Source organism: Bos javanicus, chromosome 5 (genome assembly GCF_032452875.1).
Source record: "Bos javanicus breed banteng chromosome 5, ARS-OSU_banteng_1.0, whole genome shotgun sequence".
NCBI classification, from domain to species: Eukaryota; Metazoa; Chordata; class Mammalia; order Artiodactyla; family Bovidae; genus Bos; species Bos javanicus.
Genome location: NC_083872.1, coordinates 111,520,370 through 111,540,934, shown reverse-complemented (window position 1 = coordinate 111,540,934; position 20,565 = coordinate 111,520,370). Strand labels below are relative to the sequence as shown.

General features: G+C 57.8%; 1 protein-coding gene across 2 annotated transcripts in view; it reads right to left on the bottom strand.

Moving 5' to 3' along the window:
- Positions 1-20,565, bottom strand: part of CACNA1I (calcium voltage-gated channel subunit alpha1 I) — a 127,110-nt gene that overhangs the window by 19,675 nt on the left and 86,870 nt on the right. For both annotated transcript variants that reach the window (XM_061418597.1, XM_061418596.1), the window contains 15 exons: positions 12,242-12,393; positions 11,326-11,511; positions 10,898-11,015; positions 10,121-10,276; positions 9,527-9,620; positions 8,659-8,861; positions 7,544-8,011; positions 7,092-7,192; positions 6,312-6,435; positions 5,964-6,032; positions 5,236-5,420; positions 4,672-4,798; positions 3,248-3,373; positions 1,813-1,902; positions 56-248 (listed from right to left, as the gene is read on the bottom strand). In XM_061418597.1, the coding sequence (XP_061274581.1) occupies positions 56-248; positions 1,813-1,902; positions 3,248-3,373; positions 4,672-4,798; positions 5,236-5,420; positions 5,964-6,032; positions 6,312-6,435; positions 7,092-7,192; positions 7,544-8,011; positions 8,659-8,861; positions 9,527-9,620; positions 10,121-10,276; positions 10,898-11,015; positions 11,326-11,511; positions 12,242-12,393 (2,392 nt within the window). The remainder of the gene's footprint in view (positions 1-55; positions 249-1,812; positions 1,903-3,247; positions 3,374-4,671; positions 4,799-5,235; positions 5,421-5,963; positions 6,033-6,311; positions 6,436-7,091; positions 7,193-7,543; positions 8,012-8,658; positions 8,862-9,526; positions 9,621-10,120; positions 10,277-10,897; positions 11,016-11,325; positions 11,512-12,241; positions 12,394-20,565) is intronic.

The window sequence follows — 20,565 nt, the reverse complement described above, 5'->3', positions numbered from 1 at the left end:
AGAGGAGCCCTGGGGCCAGGGAGCCATCACCCTCCCCCGCAGGTCACCCACTCACTCCGGCGCTTCTTCTCCAGCCGCCGCAGCCGCTTCTCCTCGCGCCGCCGCGCCTCCTCGGCCTCCTGGTGCTGCCGGCACTTGTGGAAGTTCTCCACCACGACGCCCACGAACATGTTGAGCACGAAGAAGCTGACGATGAGCAGGAAGGAGATGAAGTAGAGCAGCATCCAGGGGTTGTGGTTGGGCACGGGCTGCGGGGACCAGAAGGGGCTGAGGGAGGCTGGCCAGGCACCATGGGGCCCACTGCCGGGGGTACCCTCCCTCGACGAGCCTCCGTGCAGGGCAGGCACTGGTAACAGCCTCCCGGGCAACTGGGAGATTTGAAGGTGGAGGTAGGAAGTGCCTACCCTGTCTGGCACAAGGATGGTGCTCAGCAAAGACAGTGCCCCCTTCCCTGCCCTCTGTCTTCTTCCTCTACCCACCATCTATTCATCCACCCACCAACCTATCCATTCATCCACTCATTCATCCATTTACCCATCCATCCATTCAGTCATCCATTTACCCACCCATTATCCATTCATCTATTTACCCACCCATCCACTTATTCACCATTTACCCATCCATCCATTCATTCATCCATTTACCCATCCATCACCCACTCATTCATCCATTTACCCATCCATCCACTCATTCATCCATTTACCCACCAATCCACTTATTCATCCATGTGCTCATCATCCATCTATTCATCCAACTATTCATTCATTTATTCATTCATCTAGAAACAAACCAGGAAACAAAGCAGCCAGCAGAGGAGTGATCACAGCCCTGACGGTGTGTATGTGTGTGTGTGTGTGTGCATCTGTGTGTGTCCATGTGTGTGTTAGTGGGGGTGGCAGGCAGGAAGAGTGTACAGACAAAGAAGTGGAAGGTGATGTCACCACATGTTCTCATTCTTCCACATCCCCAACCTCCACTTCTATGTCCACTCCAGAGCCATCCAGGGTGAAGCCAAGAGTCCGAGGGGACCTACAGGCCTAGGGGCATCCCCAGCTCCAATGCCCTCACTGAGTGGGTCCTGGCATGACCTAGAGCATCTCCCTGCTCCTTCTTCTGATGACTTTCATAGCCAGGACACTGCTGACCCTGATCAGCCATGTGTCTTGCCTAAGGCCCCCACCTAGCCCCTGAGGGGACCCCTGCTCTCAGAGGGATCTTGGGGGTGAGGGCTCAGACCCAGCCTCCTTGCTGACCCCTTCCACCCTCCCACTTCCAAATCCATCCTCACTCAGCAGCCCCAGGAGGCTCCCACAAGCTCACCTCACTGTTACCCCTTCACTGATGCCCACTGCCCTCTGCTCCAGCCCCAGCTGTGCACCTAGGCCTTCCTGCCCTTCCTGCCCTGCTTACCTCCTCCACCTGCCTCCTGCCACTCTCCTTCCACCTCCTACCCCCGGCCCTGGCCTCATGGCTCCCTGAGCCTGTCACTGTCCCGCCTAGGCATGCACCTGCTGTCCTCACAGCTGGCCCGGCCCTGGGCCTCCTCTTACTCTCACTTCTCCATCCACGGGCTCTGCAGCCCTCTGGACAGAGCCAGCTCACAGCGCTCTCCCTGCAGACAGCAGGCTTGCAGAAGCAATCGGAGCATGGACTTACACCAGCCAGAGCACAGCCCTAACGGAAGGGTGCAGGCCAGGACAGGGAGGGGCGGGTACGGCTGACAGTGGGAGACACCAGCTTCAGACCCCGGGGGCCCCAAAGACACCGTGTCCCTCCCCTGCTGCCCGGCAGACCCGGCCCGGCCACGCCCACCTGCTGGTCCACCGCGACGGCGTCCAGTCCATTGTACATAATGTTCACCCAGCCATCCTTGGAGGCCAGCACGAAGAGGGACATGAGGGCCTGGAAACACGGGAGGAAGGGGGCAGGGAGATGGCACGGGCATCTCAGGCTGCATCTGCCCCCTCTGAGGGACAGAGAGGCCTTCCCCGAGTCCAGGGCAGAGCTGTGTCCTTGACCAACAGACCTTTTCTGAGAACACACCGTGTGCCTGCCATGTACCCCGCAGGCACTGCTGCAGGAGAACGAGCACTGGACTTGGAGTCCTGGGCTCCAGTCTCAGCTCTGAAATTAACAGGCAAAAAATTCATGACATCTTTTCTCCTCACCCACAGAATGGCGCTAACCCTTCAGGGCCTGCCTGCCACATTGGCTGGGAGGATCAGCAGAGACTTTAAACTGGAAGGTTCCTGAAAACACGAGGGGCCCTGCCTCCAGTGCCTGAAACAGGAGCTCTCAAGAGAAGCCAGGACCAGTTCAAGTTCTGCCACTCACTGGCTGTGTGTCTTGGGGCAGGTTCCTTCATGTCTCTAGGCCCCAGCTTCTTTGTCTGTAAATGGCAACATTTACCCTCGCTAATGATATTAGAAACAGAGGTGATCCCCAGGGGATAGGCAGCCAAGGCTTCTATATGGACAGCAGGCCAAAGCATCCACGGGAGAGGTCTCCTGCCCTGTACCGGCCCCTCCATCCTATCCATCCAGGCCTCAGACCCTTCCTCTTTGCTGCCGGTGCTGCCGGGAAAGGGCTCAGGCCCAGGAGCAGGACAGGGGACAAAAAGGGAGCCCTCTCGACCAGGGAGGCACACGAAGCCCTTACAGCTCAAGAGGCAAATGTCCCTGTGAGCCCTTAGATCACAGAGCTCTGAAGTGCAGAGAGCCTGGGGACCTTGGAATCACAGACCTGCTATCACTACTCCCATTTACAGATGAAGACACAGAAGCACAGAGAGGGGCAGAACTGGGTGAGGGCACACAGCTGCTAAGAGGTCCAGGAGGGACCTAAGGCTCCAGGCCATGCTGGAACCTCCCACGTGGTTCTGCGGAGACCTACTCAGGGGTCTAAGGTCATCAGCCTGCCGTTAAGCAGATTTTCCAGAATGGAAAAGGGCTGGGCGGGGGAAGGGGACCAGGAACCAACGTCCACTAAGGCACTTACTAAATGCCAAGCACCTGCCAGACACTCTGTATTCAGGGTCCCTAAGCCTCACAGTACCTGTGAAGGGAGTTCTACCCCTACCCATTCTACAGAAAAGAAAATCAAGGCTTGAAAAGTAGAAGCCCTGGCAGGGGAGGACTGAAGCCTGGTCTGTAGTCCTGTTGGCGCTGAAGAGGGCTGTTGGCACCGAAGAGCTGTCACCCCCACCCATCTGGGGTGGGGCAGGTCAAGACCAGGAGGGGGTGCTCACCTGGCCCAGATTGTCGAAGTTGTACTTGTGATGGACCCAGCGGTAGTTGGCAGCCATGCAGTCGGAGCGGTTGGTGATGTTGCGGGTGTCTACACCCAGACAGTGGTAGAACTTGCCCTTGAAGAGCTGGGGGTAGGGACACAGGGCTAGTGACCATCTAGCCAGTGCTCCCAGGGGATGGTGGTGGATGGGGTACAATTGGGGTGCAAATCAGAAAAAGGACCTGCCCTTCCAGGGGCACGTCCTCTGTACATGCCTGAGCCAACCCACTCTACCCCACCCGCTCTCCAAGTCCTCCAGCATGAGGCAGGGCTACGCTCATCCCATCTCACAGGTAAGAAAACTGAGACCCAGTGATGTTAGGTTAATTTCCCAAAGTCATTTCAGGTTCAGGAAGAGGCAGAGCCAAAGTTCACAGCCTGGTCTGATTTCCAGCTCTTCCACAGACCCCAGAGATCAAACCCCAGTATGTACACTGAGGATTCGGGCAGGGACTCCACACAAGAAAGTTGCCTGTACATCCCCAAGGGAGAGACAGAAAGAAGCAAGGGGACCCTCTTAGGGACCCAAGCCCTGTCCATGTCAGCTGCCTAGAAGGGGCAGATCCACTGTCTGCACGAAGCCCTTCCTGCCCAGGCAGCCACGCTGTGATCTCTCAGCGACGCCACAGGACACCTGTGCATGGGACTCCTCCAAAGCTACAGCCCAGAACACAGGACCAGGTGGGGAGCCTGGGGGCCTCAGAACAGGGCTCGGACCCTCAAGAAACAGAGTCTCCGTGGCACTTGGACCACAGAAGGCCCAGGTCATTCTGGCCACCCCCAACACACAGTCTACGGTCTGCAACCCCTCATCCCCGTCCAGCCCTGAGGCTCCATCCTATTCCCAGACTGGGCTCCAAACCAAAATCTGAGTCAGCTCAGGGCCCTGCCTGGGTTGGAGGCTCTCCATGGCGCCCACCCCAGTGAAGCCAAGCTGCCCTTCCAGGTCTCGCCCACCTTGGTCCAGCTCACCTCTGCATGCCAGTCATAGCTCCAGGACTCTCTCCACCAGTGCTCTGCTTGTCCCTGCCTCCCCATGCGCCCATCTGCTCCTGACATTCATTGCCCTTACTGTGACCTGCCCAAACCACTTGTCTTTCAAGGCCCTGTGAAAAGGCCACCTCCTTCCCCATTGTCACCGGCCCAGCCCTGTGTTCCTGCCTCCCTTGGCCCCCTGTGATCCCATTTACCCCGCCTGCTCTGCGCTCAGCACTTTGGGGCCTGTCTGCCTCCCTGCCTGGGATGGGAGCTCCCTGCTGGCCGAGACCACGGCTGCTCCACCAGGGCATCTGGCACAAGGTCCCGAGAGCTGGGCAGGAACGTGGAGCCTCTTCCTCAACTACAGAGCCCAGCCTACTGACAGCCCAGCCTGGGGCCCCTCACCTGCACCCCCAGGATGCCGAAGATGATGAAGAAGGCGCAGCAGATGAGGACGATGTTGCCAATGGGCTTTAGGGAGGAGATGAGTGTCTCCACCACCAGCTTCAGGCCAGGTGCCCGGCTGATGACACTGCAGGCGGGGAGGGGCCAAGGATACCATGAGCCATCAGCCAGGCCTGGGACAGCCCCTACTAGGCCCGAGTCACCAGAGCAGAGGCCCCAGGTCACAGATTATATGCACAGCAAGGCAGGGTGCATTCACCCCAATCCCTTGGGATACATGCTGCACCCTCCTCTAGATACTAGAGGCCCAGAGATGGCAGTGAGCCCCCCAAGGACACACAGAGAGTGGGTAGTAGCCCTGGGGACCACCTTCAGCCCCGGCCTTCCAGCACCTGCTGCAGGCCCCGCCCCCAGGAGTAGGGCCCGCAGCCCGGGGTTCAGATGGTGCCGGGCACATGCTACAGAGGACCGCGTGGGTGCAGAGAGGGAGAGTAAGTCCACTTAGACCCTGGGAGATTCCTCTGACAGTGCAGGGATCCCCATCCGCAGGGGCGGGGTCCTTACCGCAGGGGTCGTAGGGTGCGCAGGAGCCGCAGGACCCGGAGGACCCCCAAGATCTTGGCTCCCCCAGCCGAGGCCACGGACACCACAATGTCAATGATTGACACGAAGACGAGGAAGCCATCCAGTACGTTCCAGCTGCTGCGCAGGTACGCCTGCTCCCCGAAGTACAGGCCCAGCGAGACCACCTGGGGGCGGGGCGATGGGCGGGGTCAGGTAGGTGTCCAGGGAGCAGGTGGGCGGGAGTGGACGCGTCACTGCCACCCCTCTGAAGGCAGGCTACAGGTGTCCCCTTACCCAAGGGGCCGCTCCCTGAAGCACAGGCCCACGACTGCCCGGTTCCCTTCTCCCTGCATATCTGGCTAACCCCCATTGGAAGCCAAGCACTCCCGGAAGCATCCTACACGGAACCCTCTCCTGTGCCCCACGCCTCCAGCAGGCACCTCCATGACACTGGAAATGCATTGTGAGCGCCCGCCCGGCAGACATGAAGCTGACCTCGCCCACCTCCTCCTTCCTCCGCCCCCCCCCCTCCTTCCTCCGCCCCCCTCCTCCTTCCTCCGCCCCAGGAGCCCCACCCAGTGGCTGGCACCAAGTGGGGATGGGCCTCCAATGCCCCCTGTGGAATGCTGCTGAGGGGCAAGTGGATGACCAGCTGATGGAGGCTGGACCAGAGCCTGGGGCCCCTGGCAGGGGGAAGGAGAGGTCCCTTCCTTCAGTGAAGCCAGTACCTTCAGTGTCATCTCGCCCACGAAGATAGCTGTGAAGATGTAGTTGGACACAGTGAGGAAGATGCGTTCCTGAAAGAGCCGGGAGAGGCCGTGGGTCCAGGGGCCTCCCAGAACTGTCACCCTCTGCCTTCAGCCAAGGGGCACCCAGGAGAGGCTGCCACTTCACAGTCCATGGAGGTGGCCCCCTCTCCAGAAGCATGCTCCCGGCCACACCTCCCTCCATGGCATCCGGCCTCATAGAGCTCTCCCACCCCCTGCCCCCAGCCCGGCATGCTGTCCCACAGTAGGCCCTGGCAGTCTGTCCCTCTGGCTTGTTCCCTGCACCGCCTGAAGGCCCCAGCCACTCACGGTGCTGCCAGCCTCAATCTGGGGCCGCTCCAGGGCGATGGTGATGCAGTTGAGGAAGATGAAGGCCAGGACGACATAGTCGAAGAGCTTGTGGGCAATGATGGTCTGACACAGGACCCGGAACCTGGGCAGGGTGGGCAGGGGACCACGTGAGTATCGGTTTGTCCCTCACCCTGGCCGGAAGGAAGGCAGAAGGCCCCGGCATACATGGGGACCAGGGTGTCCTGGAAAGCTGACCCTTCTCTTCTGGACACATCACAGGTGGCGATTTCACATCTTCTCAGGATGCCACCTGACCACACTGCAAGCTCCTAGCACCCCAGGATGCAGGGCACCCACCTAGCCTCAACACTCAAAGCTTTCCAAACACCAGCCCGTGTCCCTGAGCCTTGTCCTCAGCCGCATGGGCACACATGGCCAGATACCCTCAGCTCCTGACCCCAGGCCTTTCCTCAGGCTACCCTCTCCACCTGGACCGGCCTCCACCTTCTCACACCTCCTTCTTCATCTGCAGAATGCTGTCTGCTTCCAAAGCCCAGAACAAAGGCCACCTCCTCCAGGAAGCCCTTGGATGCTCCCTCCAGAGGGAAGCACTCCAGGTTCTCAGAAGATTTATCCAAGATGCTCAGAAAAGCCCCCTCCCAAACCCCTCCCTACCCTGCAGGCTCTGAGGTATAAGTGATGCCCCTCCAATGGTCCTGCTTGGCTTGGCAGAAATCTCTCCCTCCCAGACACATCAATCCCCTACACTAATGGCACCCCAAGCCTGGCCCTGCCCACCTGTTCTCGGGGGAGAAGAGGTAGACGGACCAGTCCTCTCGGACTTCACACCAGTCAGGCTTGTAGACGTCAATCATCTTGCGGACTCGGAAGCACAGAGTCTGGCAAGAGAAGGCCGCAGGGTCAGGCAGGTCAGTGCTGCCCAGAGCTGCTCGCCTCCACCCATCCTGGCTATCTAGCAGAGTGTGGCCACTGGATGACCTCCGAACTCTGCGAGCAAGACCAGAATCCTCGCCCCACCCAGGGTAGGCCAGGAGGGCTTCTGTGCCAAGGGTAGGCCCACTCAGAGGTGGGCAGTCCAGGCCCTGCCCCCTGCTCACTCTCCTGAAGTCCTCTCCCCACGCCCACTCAGGTGGGGCCCCATTCAAGCCCCGCCCCTCGGCCCCTCCCTGTTCTCTGCCCGCTCTCCACCTCGTGGTCCCTTCGGCTGCCCCAGAGCCCCGCGCACTCACATAGTCGATCTCCTCCTCGTCCTCCCCGCGATCCCGGCGGTCATCCATCTTGGTGAAGACGTCCTTGGCGATGCTGGGCATCCTGCCATTGCAGTCCTCGTGCCCGGGGGCCAGGCCTGCCGCCCTCCAGGCCGCCCGGGAGTGGGTGCCCACGGCGGGCACCAGCTCGGCCAGGTCCACCGAATCTCTGGTGTCGAGGGATAGCGTTCGGCGGTGGTGGTGGTGACGATGCACCGGGTGGGGACCATGATGCGCGTGGTGGGCGTGCGGGGCGTGCAGGGGCGCGGTCCGTAGCGGGCCCTCGTCCCGGGCGCCCTCGCAGCCCCGGGCGCCGCCACGCTCAGCGGAGAGCAGGGACTCATGCTCCGCCGACGGTTGCTTGTGCTTGAGGCTGTTCCAGCTGGAGCGACGGCTGGCCCAGGCCCCGCTGCGGCCCCACGGCCCGTAGTAGGAGCTCCGAGAGCTGGACTGGGAGGAAGCCCGGGGCTCTGGTCAGCGCCATCACACACAGTCACGGCTGTGACTGAAGGCAACCTGCACACCCGCTGAGGCCCAAAGAGGGCCACGCACCTGGCCACTGGGGGACAGAATGGGCTAGACCCCAAGAGACCTGTCCCTGCTCTGCCTCTCACTCCATCCTCATTTTGGGACATTTGGTCACCTCCACCCTGTGGTTCTGTCCCTCCTGCCACCTCATTTCTCGTAAGAAAGGTACAGCAAGTTAGGGCATCTGCCCATTTTACAGGAAAGGAAACCGGAGGCTTAGAGAAGCATTGTAACTTGGCCAGGGTTACAAAGCTTCATAGTGGCAGAGGCCAGATTGAAGCTCAGGTCTCCCCAACCCCAAGGCCCAGCTATTTACCCTGCACATTGCTGCTAAGACAAAAACCCAACTCTACACCAGACCCACTGGCACTTAGTCATTCATTCCTTGTTCCCTGGGCACCTAGGAATACAAAGACATGGTCCCTGCCTGGTTCTGGCTGGGCAGTCTGGTGTCCTAAGCCTAGGTACCAGTCTGAGGCTGGCACCAGACTGGCAGACACATCTTCTCTGGGTCACTCAGCACGCACCCGGCAGGAAGCAGCCATCCAGAGCACCACACAAGGACTCACCAGGGAGCGCTGGTCGTAGCTCATCCTCCCCAGTGACATGACACTGCTCTTGCGGGAGCCCAGGGCCATTAGCACGGGGTCTGGCTGCAGTGAGAGGCGGGGGGCAGATGCTGCAGCCCCAGTGGGGCCCAGATGTCCACCCAGTGGGAGGTTGGGGTCCAGGTGCCCATTGGGGGTCATGGGGATTGGGCAGAGCTTGGGATCTGGAGGGTTCAGATAGAGACAGAAGGAGGGGCAGACAGGAGGACAGAACAAGAGCAAAAGAAGCCATGAGATGAAGAAATAGACATGGACAGTAACAGAAAAGAAGAATTTTTCTGGAGAGACCTCCTCCCCCAGGAAGTCCTCCTGGCTGGACCCCATTACACGTGCCTCCCCTATGCCCATCTCCAAGGCTTTCAGCTTTACTTTTGGATGAGTGAAGCCCTTGCCCTCCATGTTTAGAGGCCAGCTCTGGGCTTCATCCAGCATAGGAGCCTCACTCCTGTACTCATTGAAGGAAGAAGGCAGAACCTGTCTAGCCCAGTTGCTGAGAAGGACACAGCATGGGCTGGGGAGGTTTCTTCCCAGCTGCCCAGAAGTACTCAACAGAACCCAGGCATCCTGAGGCCCAAAGCTCTTCCTAACAGGCCAGCTGTGTAGAGGGGTGAGGGTGGGCTGCATGGCTAGAATTCAGGAGAGCCATGACTGTCACTGACCTTTTTGAGATTCAGCATTTCTGTCTATTATAAACGTAAACAACAAACCATAGAGAGTTAGCAGTCCCGGAGCCTTGGCTTAAGGGGAAACTAGATGTTGTACCCTCTGCCCACCTGGGGCTCTGGGGAGAAGTCCTGGCCTCCTAGGTGATGAGTGGAAATCTGTTTACCTCCGCTGCAGTCCAGGCCCTCCTGGAGCTTGTCAAACTCCTCCATGTTGGATGAGCTCTGGTCCTCGTCCGAGTAGGAGCGATTGGCATCACCCTGGGAGACCGTCCCTCACATTGGAATGAAAGTCAGTTTAGCCCTTTCCTCCCTCCTGAATTTTTCAATGGGTATTTTTACCATTTCCCCCCCACACACACCATTTTACAGATGGGAAAACTGAGGCTCTGAAAAGGGAAGTGAGAAGCTAATGAGGACCTCAGCCAGAATCCACATCTGCCTGACTGCAAGTGTCCCCCAAGCCTCAGAAAATGGAGCAGGCAGGATCCAGCATCCCAGATCTTGGGGACTCTAGGACCTCAGAGATGGAGAGGCTTATTCCTACATCCCTGGGGGATAGGCAGGGGTCCTAGATGCAGCCTCCACTTGCATGCTTCCTGTGATGGGAAGCTCACCACCTCACTGGTAACACCCTCCTCTGGAGACCCGTTGCCTGCTAGATGTTTGAATTGCGGTCCTCCTCTATCCAGGCCACTGCCCACCCCCACAGTCTCATACAGGCTCCAAAGAGGTGCTTCCACCACCAAGGCCACAGTCACCTCCGCCTGGAAGCCCTCCACCAGGATGGCCACCAGCAGGTTGAAGAGCACATAATTGCCAAAGGTCATGAGGGCAACGAAGTAGAGGGAGGCCCAGGGGGAGGTGGAAGCCATGCCGTTGTAGAGGACGACGTTCCAGTCCTCCTGGGTGAGGATCTGTGGGGGGAGAGGATCGACTGCTTAGCCCCTGAGTATCCCCAGGCCCCAGCCCCCTGGGTGTCCTAGCTGCAGGCACGCAGCAGCCCATGCACACCCACATACAGCATCCTCTCACAATCGTGCACACCCAGGGTCCTCGCGTATCATGGCCTCGGCTGGGGCACAGCCACAGACCCAAGCTCATGTGCGTGTGTGTACACACATGTGAACACACACACATGCACACACACGTGCACACACACACACCTTTCTCTTCCTGCTGCCTGGCTTGCCCACACCCTCAAGGCCTGCATCACACACTCCTGCCCTAACACTCGCTCCCTGGTGACCAGCGTTCCCTCCTGGCTGCCCCCACAACCTCACCCCACGACCACAGTACCCATGAGGAAACGGTTTCAGGGAAGAATCCTAACCCCAAAGTCTCGGGGCAGGAGTGGATGCACAGGGATGGGCACTGGGCGGTCAGTCCAGCTCTCACAGCCAGAGCTGTGGCAGTCTGGCCACCGGAGGCTGGGGTTGAGGGGCCTCCTTGCAGGCTGCTGCTCTTCCCCGGACTCTCTGAGGCTGGGGACACCTCCAAAAAGCGACAGACACCCGTGGACACAGGCCGGGGCTCACCTGGAACACCGTGACGATGGCCCACAGCAGGGAGTCGAAGTTCTTCCTGTCGGGGACCGTGTCTCCCGTGTCTGTGCGCAGGCTGAATTTGCAGCCAAAGATGTGCATCCCGAGGATGCTGGGGGAAGGATGCAGGTGGCTCAAGGGACTCACACACACACCAAGCTCTCTGCCCGCCCACCCTGTTTCATTCTCAGAACAGCCCACTAAGAGGAGAAGCACCAGAGTTGGTCCCATTTTACAGATGTGAACACTGAGGCTCAGAGGGGCAGGATTTGCCCAGAGCCATCAGGGATGAAGTGACGGTGCCAGGATTCACACCCAGGTCTGGGGTGCTGCGTGGAGAAGCTCAGTCACACTCCCCCAGGCCCCTTCCCATGGGCCCTAGCAGACCCCGCGGGTGTGGCGCCAGGGTAGGCAGGGCTCACCTGAAGATGAAGATGAAAAGCATGAGCAGCATGCAGAAGGTGGCCACGTTGTCCATGGTCTTCATGAGCACCACGAGCTGGCGCCGCAGCGCGGGCATAAAGCGCACCAGCTTCAGCACCCGCAGCAGCCGGAAAGTCCGCAGCACTGACAGCCCGCCGTCCGCCTGCCCCACGATCTCCCAGATGCTGCGGCCAGGCCAGCAGGCAGGGCGGGGAGGGGAGAGAGGCAGGAGGGGTCAGCGGGAGGCCGGAACAGGGGCAGAGGAAGAAGCGGGGCCGGGGAGACAGAGACGCACACCTTCCGTTCAGACACTCATTCACCCAACAGATACTGTTTGCCAGGTTGCTGCGGCTCGTGCACCCTAATCCCGGGGCTCTGAACCTGGATTCCACGGACCGCCCCATTCAAGAAGTCTACAGCTCATGAATATCGCTGACCTCTTTTTGAGATTCAACATTCCTTTAATTATGAAGGTCAACAACAAACAGCAGAGAATTAATTAGCAGTCCCTACGACCCTGTGGCCAATCGAAATAACTGGTAGTTTTCTATCACGTGATGGCTGATACAGATATTTCCAGACGCTAGTTATGCTCATCATTTCTCTGGAATGTGGTTGTCATGGACCCACTACTATTGATCTTGATATTTAATTCATTCACCCAGTATAATTTTTTCAGTATAATTGACTTCCTTTGATCTTATGTACTTCATTTACATCCATAGTTGGATGGCATCACTGACTCAATGGACATGAGTTTGAGCAAATTCCAGGAGATAATGAAAGACAGGGAAGCCTGGTGTGCTGCAGTCCATCGGGTTGCAAAGAGTCGGACATTTACTGGCTGGAGTCAGTGCATTGAATCCCCCTCCCGCCTCGCTCTAAGTCCGCAGGCTGGGGAGGTGGGGTCAGCACCTGATGATGACGATGATGCTGTCGAAGATGTTATAGGGGTTGCGCAGGTAGTCGAAGAGCCCGAAGGCGGCCAGCTTCAGCAGCATCTCCAGGGCAAACATGCTGGTGAAGACCACATTGCAGATCTCCAGGATGTTGGTCAGCTCCTCGGGCTGTGGGGATGTTGGGGCAGGCGACAGGGACCCGGTCAGGCCAGAGGGCAGCCGTGGGTCCCCCACTCTGGACACCCATCAGCTCTCAAATCCCCAGGGAGGGCCTGGCTCTGCCACCCTGGCCCCATGGCCCGCAGGCCCGTGTCCTCGTTGGACCTCCATCCTCCCCCTGCACTTGGCCTCTGCATCGTCTCTGCTGTCCCAAGAGGGCTACTGAGATGAGAACACATGGGGCTGACCTCCCATCAACGGGGCAATGATGCCCGTACTGCTCACTGAGGGCCACGTTATGATACCCAATTTACAGATAAGGAAGATAAGGCTCAGAAGGCAGCCTGAGGTCACACAGTTAGACAGAGAGCAAGACAGGAAGGCAAACCAGTGACTGCTGAAATCCCTGTTTGCCCACGACCCTAACCCATTTAGTGAGTGTGTGCGGGTCCTATTCTGTGCACTTCTTAAGTATCGTGTCACTTAGTCCTTCACAAGAGCCCATCTGTATGCAGGTCAAGAAGCAACAGTTAGAACCAGACATGGAACAACGGACTAGTCCCACACTGGGAAAGGAGTAAGTCAAAGCTGGATATTGTCACCCTGCTTACTTAACTTATATGCAGAGTACATCATGTGAAATACCAGGCTGGATGAAGCACGGGCTGGAATCAAGACTGCCAGGAGAAATATCAATAAGCTCAGATATCCAGGATGTTGGTCAGCTCCTCAGGCTATGGGGATTTGGAGATGTATACCTGCTGATTATTAGCAGCACGTGACACCCCTACACGTGGGACTACCCAAGGAATGTCAGTGTATTAAGCAAGCTACCCTATAGCCACGACATTCCCATAGCTCCTCAGGCTATGGGGATGTTCAGATAAGATAGCACCCTTATGGCAGAAAGCAAAGAGGAACTAAAGAGCCTCTTGATGAAAGTGAAAGAGGAGAGTGAAAAAGCTGGCTAAAAACTCAACATTCAAAAATTGAAGATCATGCATGGCATCCAGTCCCATCACTTCATGGCAAATAGATGGGTAAACAGTGGAAACAGTGAGAGACTTTATTTTCTTGTGCTCCAAAATCACTGCAGATGGTGACTGCTGCCATGAAATTAAAAGATGCTTGCTCCTTGGAAGAAAAGTTATGACCAACCTAGACAGCATATTAAAAAGCAGAGACATCACTTTGCTGACAAAGGTCTGTCTAGTCAAAACTGTGGTTTTTCCAGTAGTCATGTTTGCATGTGAGAGCTGGACCATAAAGAAGCCTGAGCGCTGAAGAATTGATGCTTTTGAACTGTGGTCTTCGAGAAAACTCTTGAGAGACCCTTGGACTGCAAGGAGATCAAACCAGGCAATCCTAAAGGAAATCAATCCTGAATATTCATTGAAAAGACTGATGCTGAAGCTGCAATACTTTGGCCACATGATGCGAAGAGCTGACTCATTAGAAAAGACCCTGATGCTGGGAAGGATTGAAGGCAGGAAGAGAAGGGGATGACAGAGAATGAGATGGTTGGATGGCATCACCAACTTGATGGACATGAGTTTGAACAAGCTCCAGGAGATGGTGATGGACAGGGAAGCATGGCATGCTGCAGTCCATAGGGTCGCAAAGAATTGGACATGACTGAGCGACTGAACTGAACTGAAGAGCCAATTATGCAGATGAGGAGACAGGTTCAGAGAAGGCCAGTCCCCTGCCTGAGGCTGCACAGCTAGTACCTGGATTTGAACCCAGGCAGCCTAACTCCAAGGCTCTGCCCTTTGGCCCTCCATACCCAGCCCTCCCCCAACCTCCTTCCTTCCTTCGCAATTGCCTTTTCAAGACTGTGGGTGGCTGGAGACCACCAGCACTGTGAAGGGCAGACAGAGGATGCCCCTACCGTGTGCCACCACGGCTTTCATACACTGGGCCACCCGGTCAGTGGGGCTTACTTCACCTGCTGCTCAGAGGAGAACACTAAGGCCCAGAGAGGTTGAAGGTCAAAGGGAAAGTCACTCAGTCGTGTCCGATTCTTTGCGACCCCATGGACTGTATGTAGCTGCCAGGCTCCTCTGTCCATGGCATTCTCCAGGCAAGAACACTGGAGTGGGTTGCCATTCCCTTCTCCAGGGGATCTTCCTGACCCAGGGATCGAAACCAGGTCTCCCGCATCACAGGCAGATTCTTTACCATCTGAGCCATGAGGGAAGCCCCTGAAGGTCAAAGTCCCAGCTACTCAGAGGGAGACTAGCCCCTCGGTCCACAGACCCACCCTCTGCCCCTGGAGCTGTATACCTGCCAATTATTAGCAGCACGTGACACCCCTACATGTGGGACTACCCGCGGAATGCCAGTGTATGAAACAAGCTACCCTATAGCACGACTGGGGGTGGGGTTCCAAGTCCGCCCTCACTGCCCAGGCCTCAGTTTCCTCATCCATAAAATGGGAGATGGAGTGAGGGGAGGGCCATACAGGGCTCCAGCCCCTTCTCTCTCCACCCCTCTCCCCTCCCCTGGTTCTGCCAGGACTGGTGAAGTGTCTGGTCTCTACTCACCACCGGGTCAGGTTGTTCCTGCCCAAATCATGCAGCAGGAAAGGGCCATTTGTCAGGCCTGAGCTCAACCCCAACTCAATTACTGACACCTCAGCCAGCCTGCGAGGCAACTGTTGTCGTCTCTGGTTTACAGATGAGGAAACTGAGGCTCAGAGAAGGGAACCGCCGTGCTCAGAGTCACCTGGCAAGGCTGTGGCAGAACCACCAAGTCAGACTTCAACCTGCGCTCCCAGTCCCCACCCCCACCCCCGACCTCATCCATCCATCCATTCACTCGTGGACTGCTGCAGGCTCTCCCCAGCGTCGGTCAAAGGCTGGGCTTGTGCTACCCAGGCTGGGCAGTGGTGAGCCAATCATGACATTCTTCCTGCCCTTGAGGAGTGCAGGCTCCACTGGCAAAGCCCATCGTGCAGCTTAACAAACCAGTCGGCAGGTGATAAAAACAGAGGGAAGTTGCAGGTGGTTTGGGCCATAGGGTCAGTGGAGTCTGGAGCAGCTTCCTGGAAGAAGTGACATCTCAAGGAGAGCTCAAAGCCAAGCAGGGAGTGGGTAACATGGAGAAGAGAAGGTGTCCAGGCAGAGGGACCAGCTAGAGCGAGGGAGGGAGGTGGGAGAAATCCCAGTATCGGGTCTGCCCGCTCTGGCCCATAGAGTTACTGGGACTCTCTCCCATAGAGTAACAGGGACTCAGGGCCTGACTTTGACTCCACTTGGGTCAAAAGGAGAAGAGAAAAAAATAGCAACACAACCCTCTGCTTCCCGCCTGGTGCCTGGGAAATCTAATAAAACTGCCAGCTCCTCTCAAGGCCAGATCAAAGGAGAAGGCACCATTTCCATCTGTAATTACATTTGACTCACAAAATGGTCCCGAAAGGGGAGTGGGACCCCAAGAGAGGCCCCCAGAGTGGGAGGGGCTGGGGCCCAGCATCCCAGGCTGAGCCAGGGCCCAGATGCTCTTGAGAGTCACCAATTTCCCAGCCCGCCAAAAGGGAGATGAGAGATGTGGCTGCTGACAGTCTGTGACCGCGGTCACCCCACTTGGGGCCACTTGCCGCACACGCGCCCGCCCACCCACAACTGATGGGAAGCCTGCCGCCCGGCTCTCCCCGAATGGTCACCTGCTTCCTCCTCTCCTCCCTTGCAACAGCTGTTTCTCTAGTCAAGCACACACCTGTTAATCTTTTTCTAATGGACCATCCATCACTCCTGCGAGCATTTTTCTGGGAGAGAGGCAGTGAGCGGGAGACAGGCAGGTAGACAAACCTAGGCACAGTGAGTGAGAGACCAAGCGGGGAGGCATGTGGAGGGGAACAGGGCAGCCGTCAGAGAGACGGACAGAGGGAGACGCAAAAGACAGATGGACAGACAGACCAATATGGACACAGGGAGTGAGAAGCTAACGCAGGGTGTGGAGAGACAAGACAAAGAGAGGAAAACAGAGATAAACACAGAATGAAGGACTGCGATCACGACACTGGGTAAGTCAGAGACAGAGCCAGAAAGTGAGAGCTCTGAGGCAGACAGAAGAGACTGCAGAGAGGTGGCTGGAGACGGCAAAGACCCACCCAGGGGAAGGGGAGGTGCGGAAGGGCAGAAAAACCAGGTTACACCAGAGGTGGGAGGATGGAGGGCAGATGAGGGGGCTGCAACCTGGAGGAGAGGCCAGAAGCAGAGGGAGACAGGGGCAGGGGCAGGGCCAGCTCACCCCTGAAGGACGCCAGGCTTGGGAGGGCTGGCTGCAGGGGCAGACAAGGGCCCAGCTGGGCAGGAACCTAAGCTGCCCCCCAGGAACCCCTCAAGCCCAGCATCACCCCCATGACAACAATGCTAGCTGGTGTTAAAAACATCCCCATGTGCCAGGTGGTGCTAAGCACGTTCCATGAATTATTCCATCAAAGCTAAAACATTACCCTATAGTAGCCCCATCTGACAGCCGGAAAACCTGAGACCCAGAGAGGAAAAGTGACTGCCCCTGGCCACAGACAGGCAGCGGAAGAATCAGATCTCACACGCAGGTCTCCTCCCTCTGGCCCAATACCTCCCCATGGTCCAGGTGCCTGCGCCTCCCCTGCCTTTCTGACTTGAGGCTCCAGTTCAGCACAGACTCACTGACCTGCTTACAAGCCTTCCATGCCCTCCCTCCCCCACTGCCCTAAGGATAAAGCCAGTCTCAAGACTCTTCATGATTGGACAGCCCCCGGGCCTCCTGGGCTATCTGCCCTGGCCCATGTGCATATGCACCTTGAGGGCTCAAGAGGGTCTTCCATAGGAATACCTATGTTCCTGGTGCCTGCATTTGTCTCTCCTCTGTCTACTCTCAGGATCCATCTCCAGTGCCACCACCTCCAGGAAGCCTTCCCTGACTGCAGCCCATGTTGGTGTGTCTCTCTCCTAAGCCCCCATAGAGCTGGAATGTCAGGCACTAAGCTATCCCATCTTCCTCTTCCTAGAGTCACACAGATCTAGGTTGGCAGTGACTTGACAGGACTGCTGAAAAGAATAAAACCTGTTCTGACCCATCCACTGATTTGGAGGCCTTGAATGCTGTCCCCTGGGAGCTAGAGCCAGTGGACATACCCCAGCTGGGGTCAGCCTTGCTCTAGGGAGGGTTTCTGCACCCCTGCCTTGCACTCCATTCAACCTGACCCTCTTTTTCTTTTTTGGCCACACTGCAGCATATGAGACCTTAATTCCCCAAGCAAGGATCGAACCTGCACCCCCTGCATTGGAAGGCAGAGCCTTAACCACTGGACCACGAGGGAAGCTTCTAATCCTCTTTGTGTTGTCCAACCATTCTCTAGTCTCAGGAAGGCCTTGCCCAGCTCGGGAGGAGTCATGGGCATGGTCAAGAGAGTGCCAGGAGAGGGTGGGGCTGAGACAGCCCCCTCCCAGAAATGGTGCCTCCCCTTCACCTCCTATCAGCCTTCTGGAACCTCCAATTCAACTTCAGCATCTCGGAGCCCAGCGCTGACAGCCGCTCACCATGCCACGCTGGGCAAGCCAGTTCACCTCTCTGAGCCTCAGTTTCCCCACCTGCCCAGTGGGGACAAGACACTCGCCCCGTCGGCCCCGGGGGCTGCCGAGAGGTCATACCAGGAAGAGATATGACAACACAGGAGAGCAGATGACGACGGAGGAATCTGGCTGCCCAAGCCATCCCCACCCACCTGCCTGTCACGTGGACTCCATCCCAGACGGTTCTGGGCCCCCTCCCCTCTAGGGCTGCGCCGGGTCAGGACCAGACTTCAGCACCATCTGACCACCTCGTGGGTCACACACAGGCCCCTGCCTGGCTGACTCCTGCTTTTTCCAGCCACCTCCTCCCAGGCCAGTCCCTGCACGGAGTATCCATGACCATGAGAAACCTGGAGACGCTCCTTCGTGATCTTGGCAGCAGTGACCACCTACAGGCCATGGGCACCCCCGTCTCACCTCTCATCTGAGCCCCTGTGACCACACAGGGGTAGCCCCTTCACAGACGGAAAAGGAAAGTGACACCTGACCTCTGTCATGCCCTCGTCACCTTGGCGACCACACCAAGCTCGCCGCCTGCAGGGTGTGCAGCCGGGGCCATATGAGGGACCCCCCAGGATGCCTCCCCTCTGGGTGCCCTCCCCTGCAGGAGACGGACTGCATGTGTTCCCCGGCCTCCGCTTCCTGCTCCCAGCTTCTCTCTCTGCCCCTTGGCAGCCCTGGGCCACCTTTCTCTCTACCGGCACCACCTCAGACGGGAGTTGCTCAAAATAGACTCGGGGGCGGATCGCTTCCTGCCAGCACCGTCTGGGATGGGAGCGAGGGGCGTGGAACAGAGCTGCCCGCGCCCCACGAGCGGGCCCTGCGCAGAGCTCCGCCAAACAATGGCTGCCGCTCCGAGCTGCTTTAAAGAGAATATTTTTAAAAATCTTCCCTCCCCCTCACTTCTTCCTTAATAATTTTTTTAAGCTCCAGACGGTAGCTGGGTAAACTCAGCCCAAGGGTGGTGTAGTGAAAGTCGCTCAGTCGTGTCTGATTCTTTGCGACCCCATGGACTGTCCATGGAATTCTCCAGGCCAGAATACTGGAGTGAGTAGCCTTTCCCTTCTCCAAGGGACCTTCCCAACCCAGGGATCTAACCCAGGTCTCCCATATTGCAGGCGGATTCTTTACCAGCTGAGCCACAAGGGAAGCCCAAGAATACTGGAGTGGGTAGCCTATCTCTTCTCCAGCAGATCTTCCCGACCCAGGAATTGAACCGGAGTCTCCTGCATTGCAGGCAGATTCTTTACCAACTGAGCTATGAGGGAAACCCCAAGGGTGGTGTAAGGTTCCAACAGAAGTTCACAAACCATTCCTAACTAGTGGGTGCGGACTATGTTGCAGGCTTCTTAACGCACTCGACCCTCCTGGCTGCTCTGGGAGGAGAGGTTCATGTGCCCACTTCCAGATGGGGCTACTGGCTGAAGGAGGCCAAGTGACTTGCCCAAGGTCACCCTCCTGAGCAACAGCAGAACCAAAGGATGAAGCAGTGGGTTTCAGCATTCCAGTGGTAGGTGTCAGGTTGAGGGGTGGGGCAGGGGGTGTTAATACCTGCTTTGAGGATGGTGGTGAAAACTCAATACACCAGGCTGGCTCAGGGCCTGGCGCTTAGTAGGAGCCAGGGAGCCAATCCCTATGAGGGAAAGGGCACGAAGTCAGGGCATCTGCTTGTGGACGAAGAGGCCAGGGAGGATCCTGTGAAGGGGCAGAGGGTGCCAGTGAGGGCACCCCAGCGGGGAGACCAAAGGGGGCCTGCAGTACCAAAGAGACGAGCCCCCCCAACCCCCGCCATCTGAAGGCTGGAGTGTTTGCCCAAAAGGATGCAGCAGAAGGAGAAGGCGGGACAGGCCAGGTGGGGAGACCCTGAGAGGACTCGAGAAGGGACCATGGCCTGGCCTGAGTCTGGGGCTGCAGGGAGAGGGAGAAGCTGGACCCAGAGGTCAGAGCTGTGGCCACTGTGTTGCCTTGGAGGGATGGCTGAGAAGGTGGGAACCAGTGGCACAGTAGCAAACAGGCCTCTGAAAAATAGCCCTGATTTGCAGCGTACGGCAGTTTCTACGAGTAAATACCCCCCACTTCATGGCCAAACCGTTTGGAAGGGTGGGCTTGCAAAATCCTGGAATCTGAGAAAACGGGCTCCTGTGAGCTGGTTCCACAAGCCAGCACAGGGATCGTGCTCAGGCGTTGGTGGGGCGGGACCGTAACAGGCACCCTGGGTGCCGCTCCATCCAGAAGCCAGACCAACCCCCCGCAGCACCCGTTCACTGCAGCGCCGTCCCCGGGGACACTGGGTCAGGCAAAGGCCAGCAGACTAGACCCGAGGTGAGGGGGTCCGGGCTGCCAGTCTCACCAACTTTACCCTTGCAGAAAGCCTCCCCACTGGCCCTCCCCGGAGACCCTCGTAATTAAGCTGGAATGGCTGGCAAACGGGCAGCTCCGAGCAGAGTGTGGCGGCAGCCCCAGGGGCCGCATTTAAGTAAATTGAATGGAGCCTGTGCCTGGTGAGCTAATGAAGAGGGAAATGAGAGTGGGGCCCACCCTGGGGTGCTGTGGGCGGGTGGGACGGCCCCACAGAAAGAGGACCACTGGGAAGCCAAGGGGGTGTTGAAACCCTATGGGG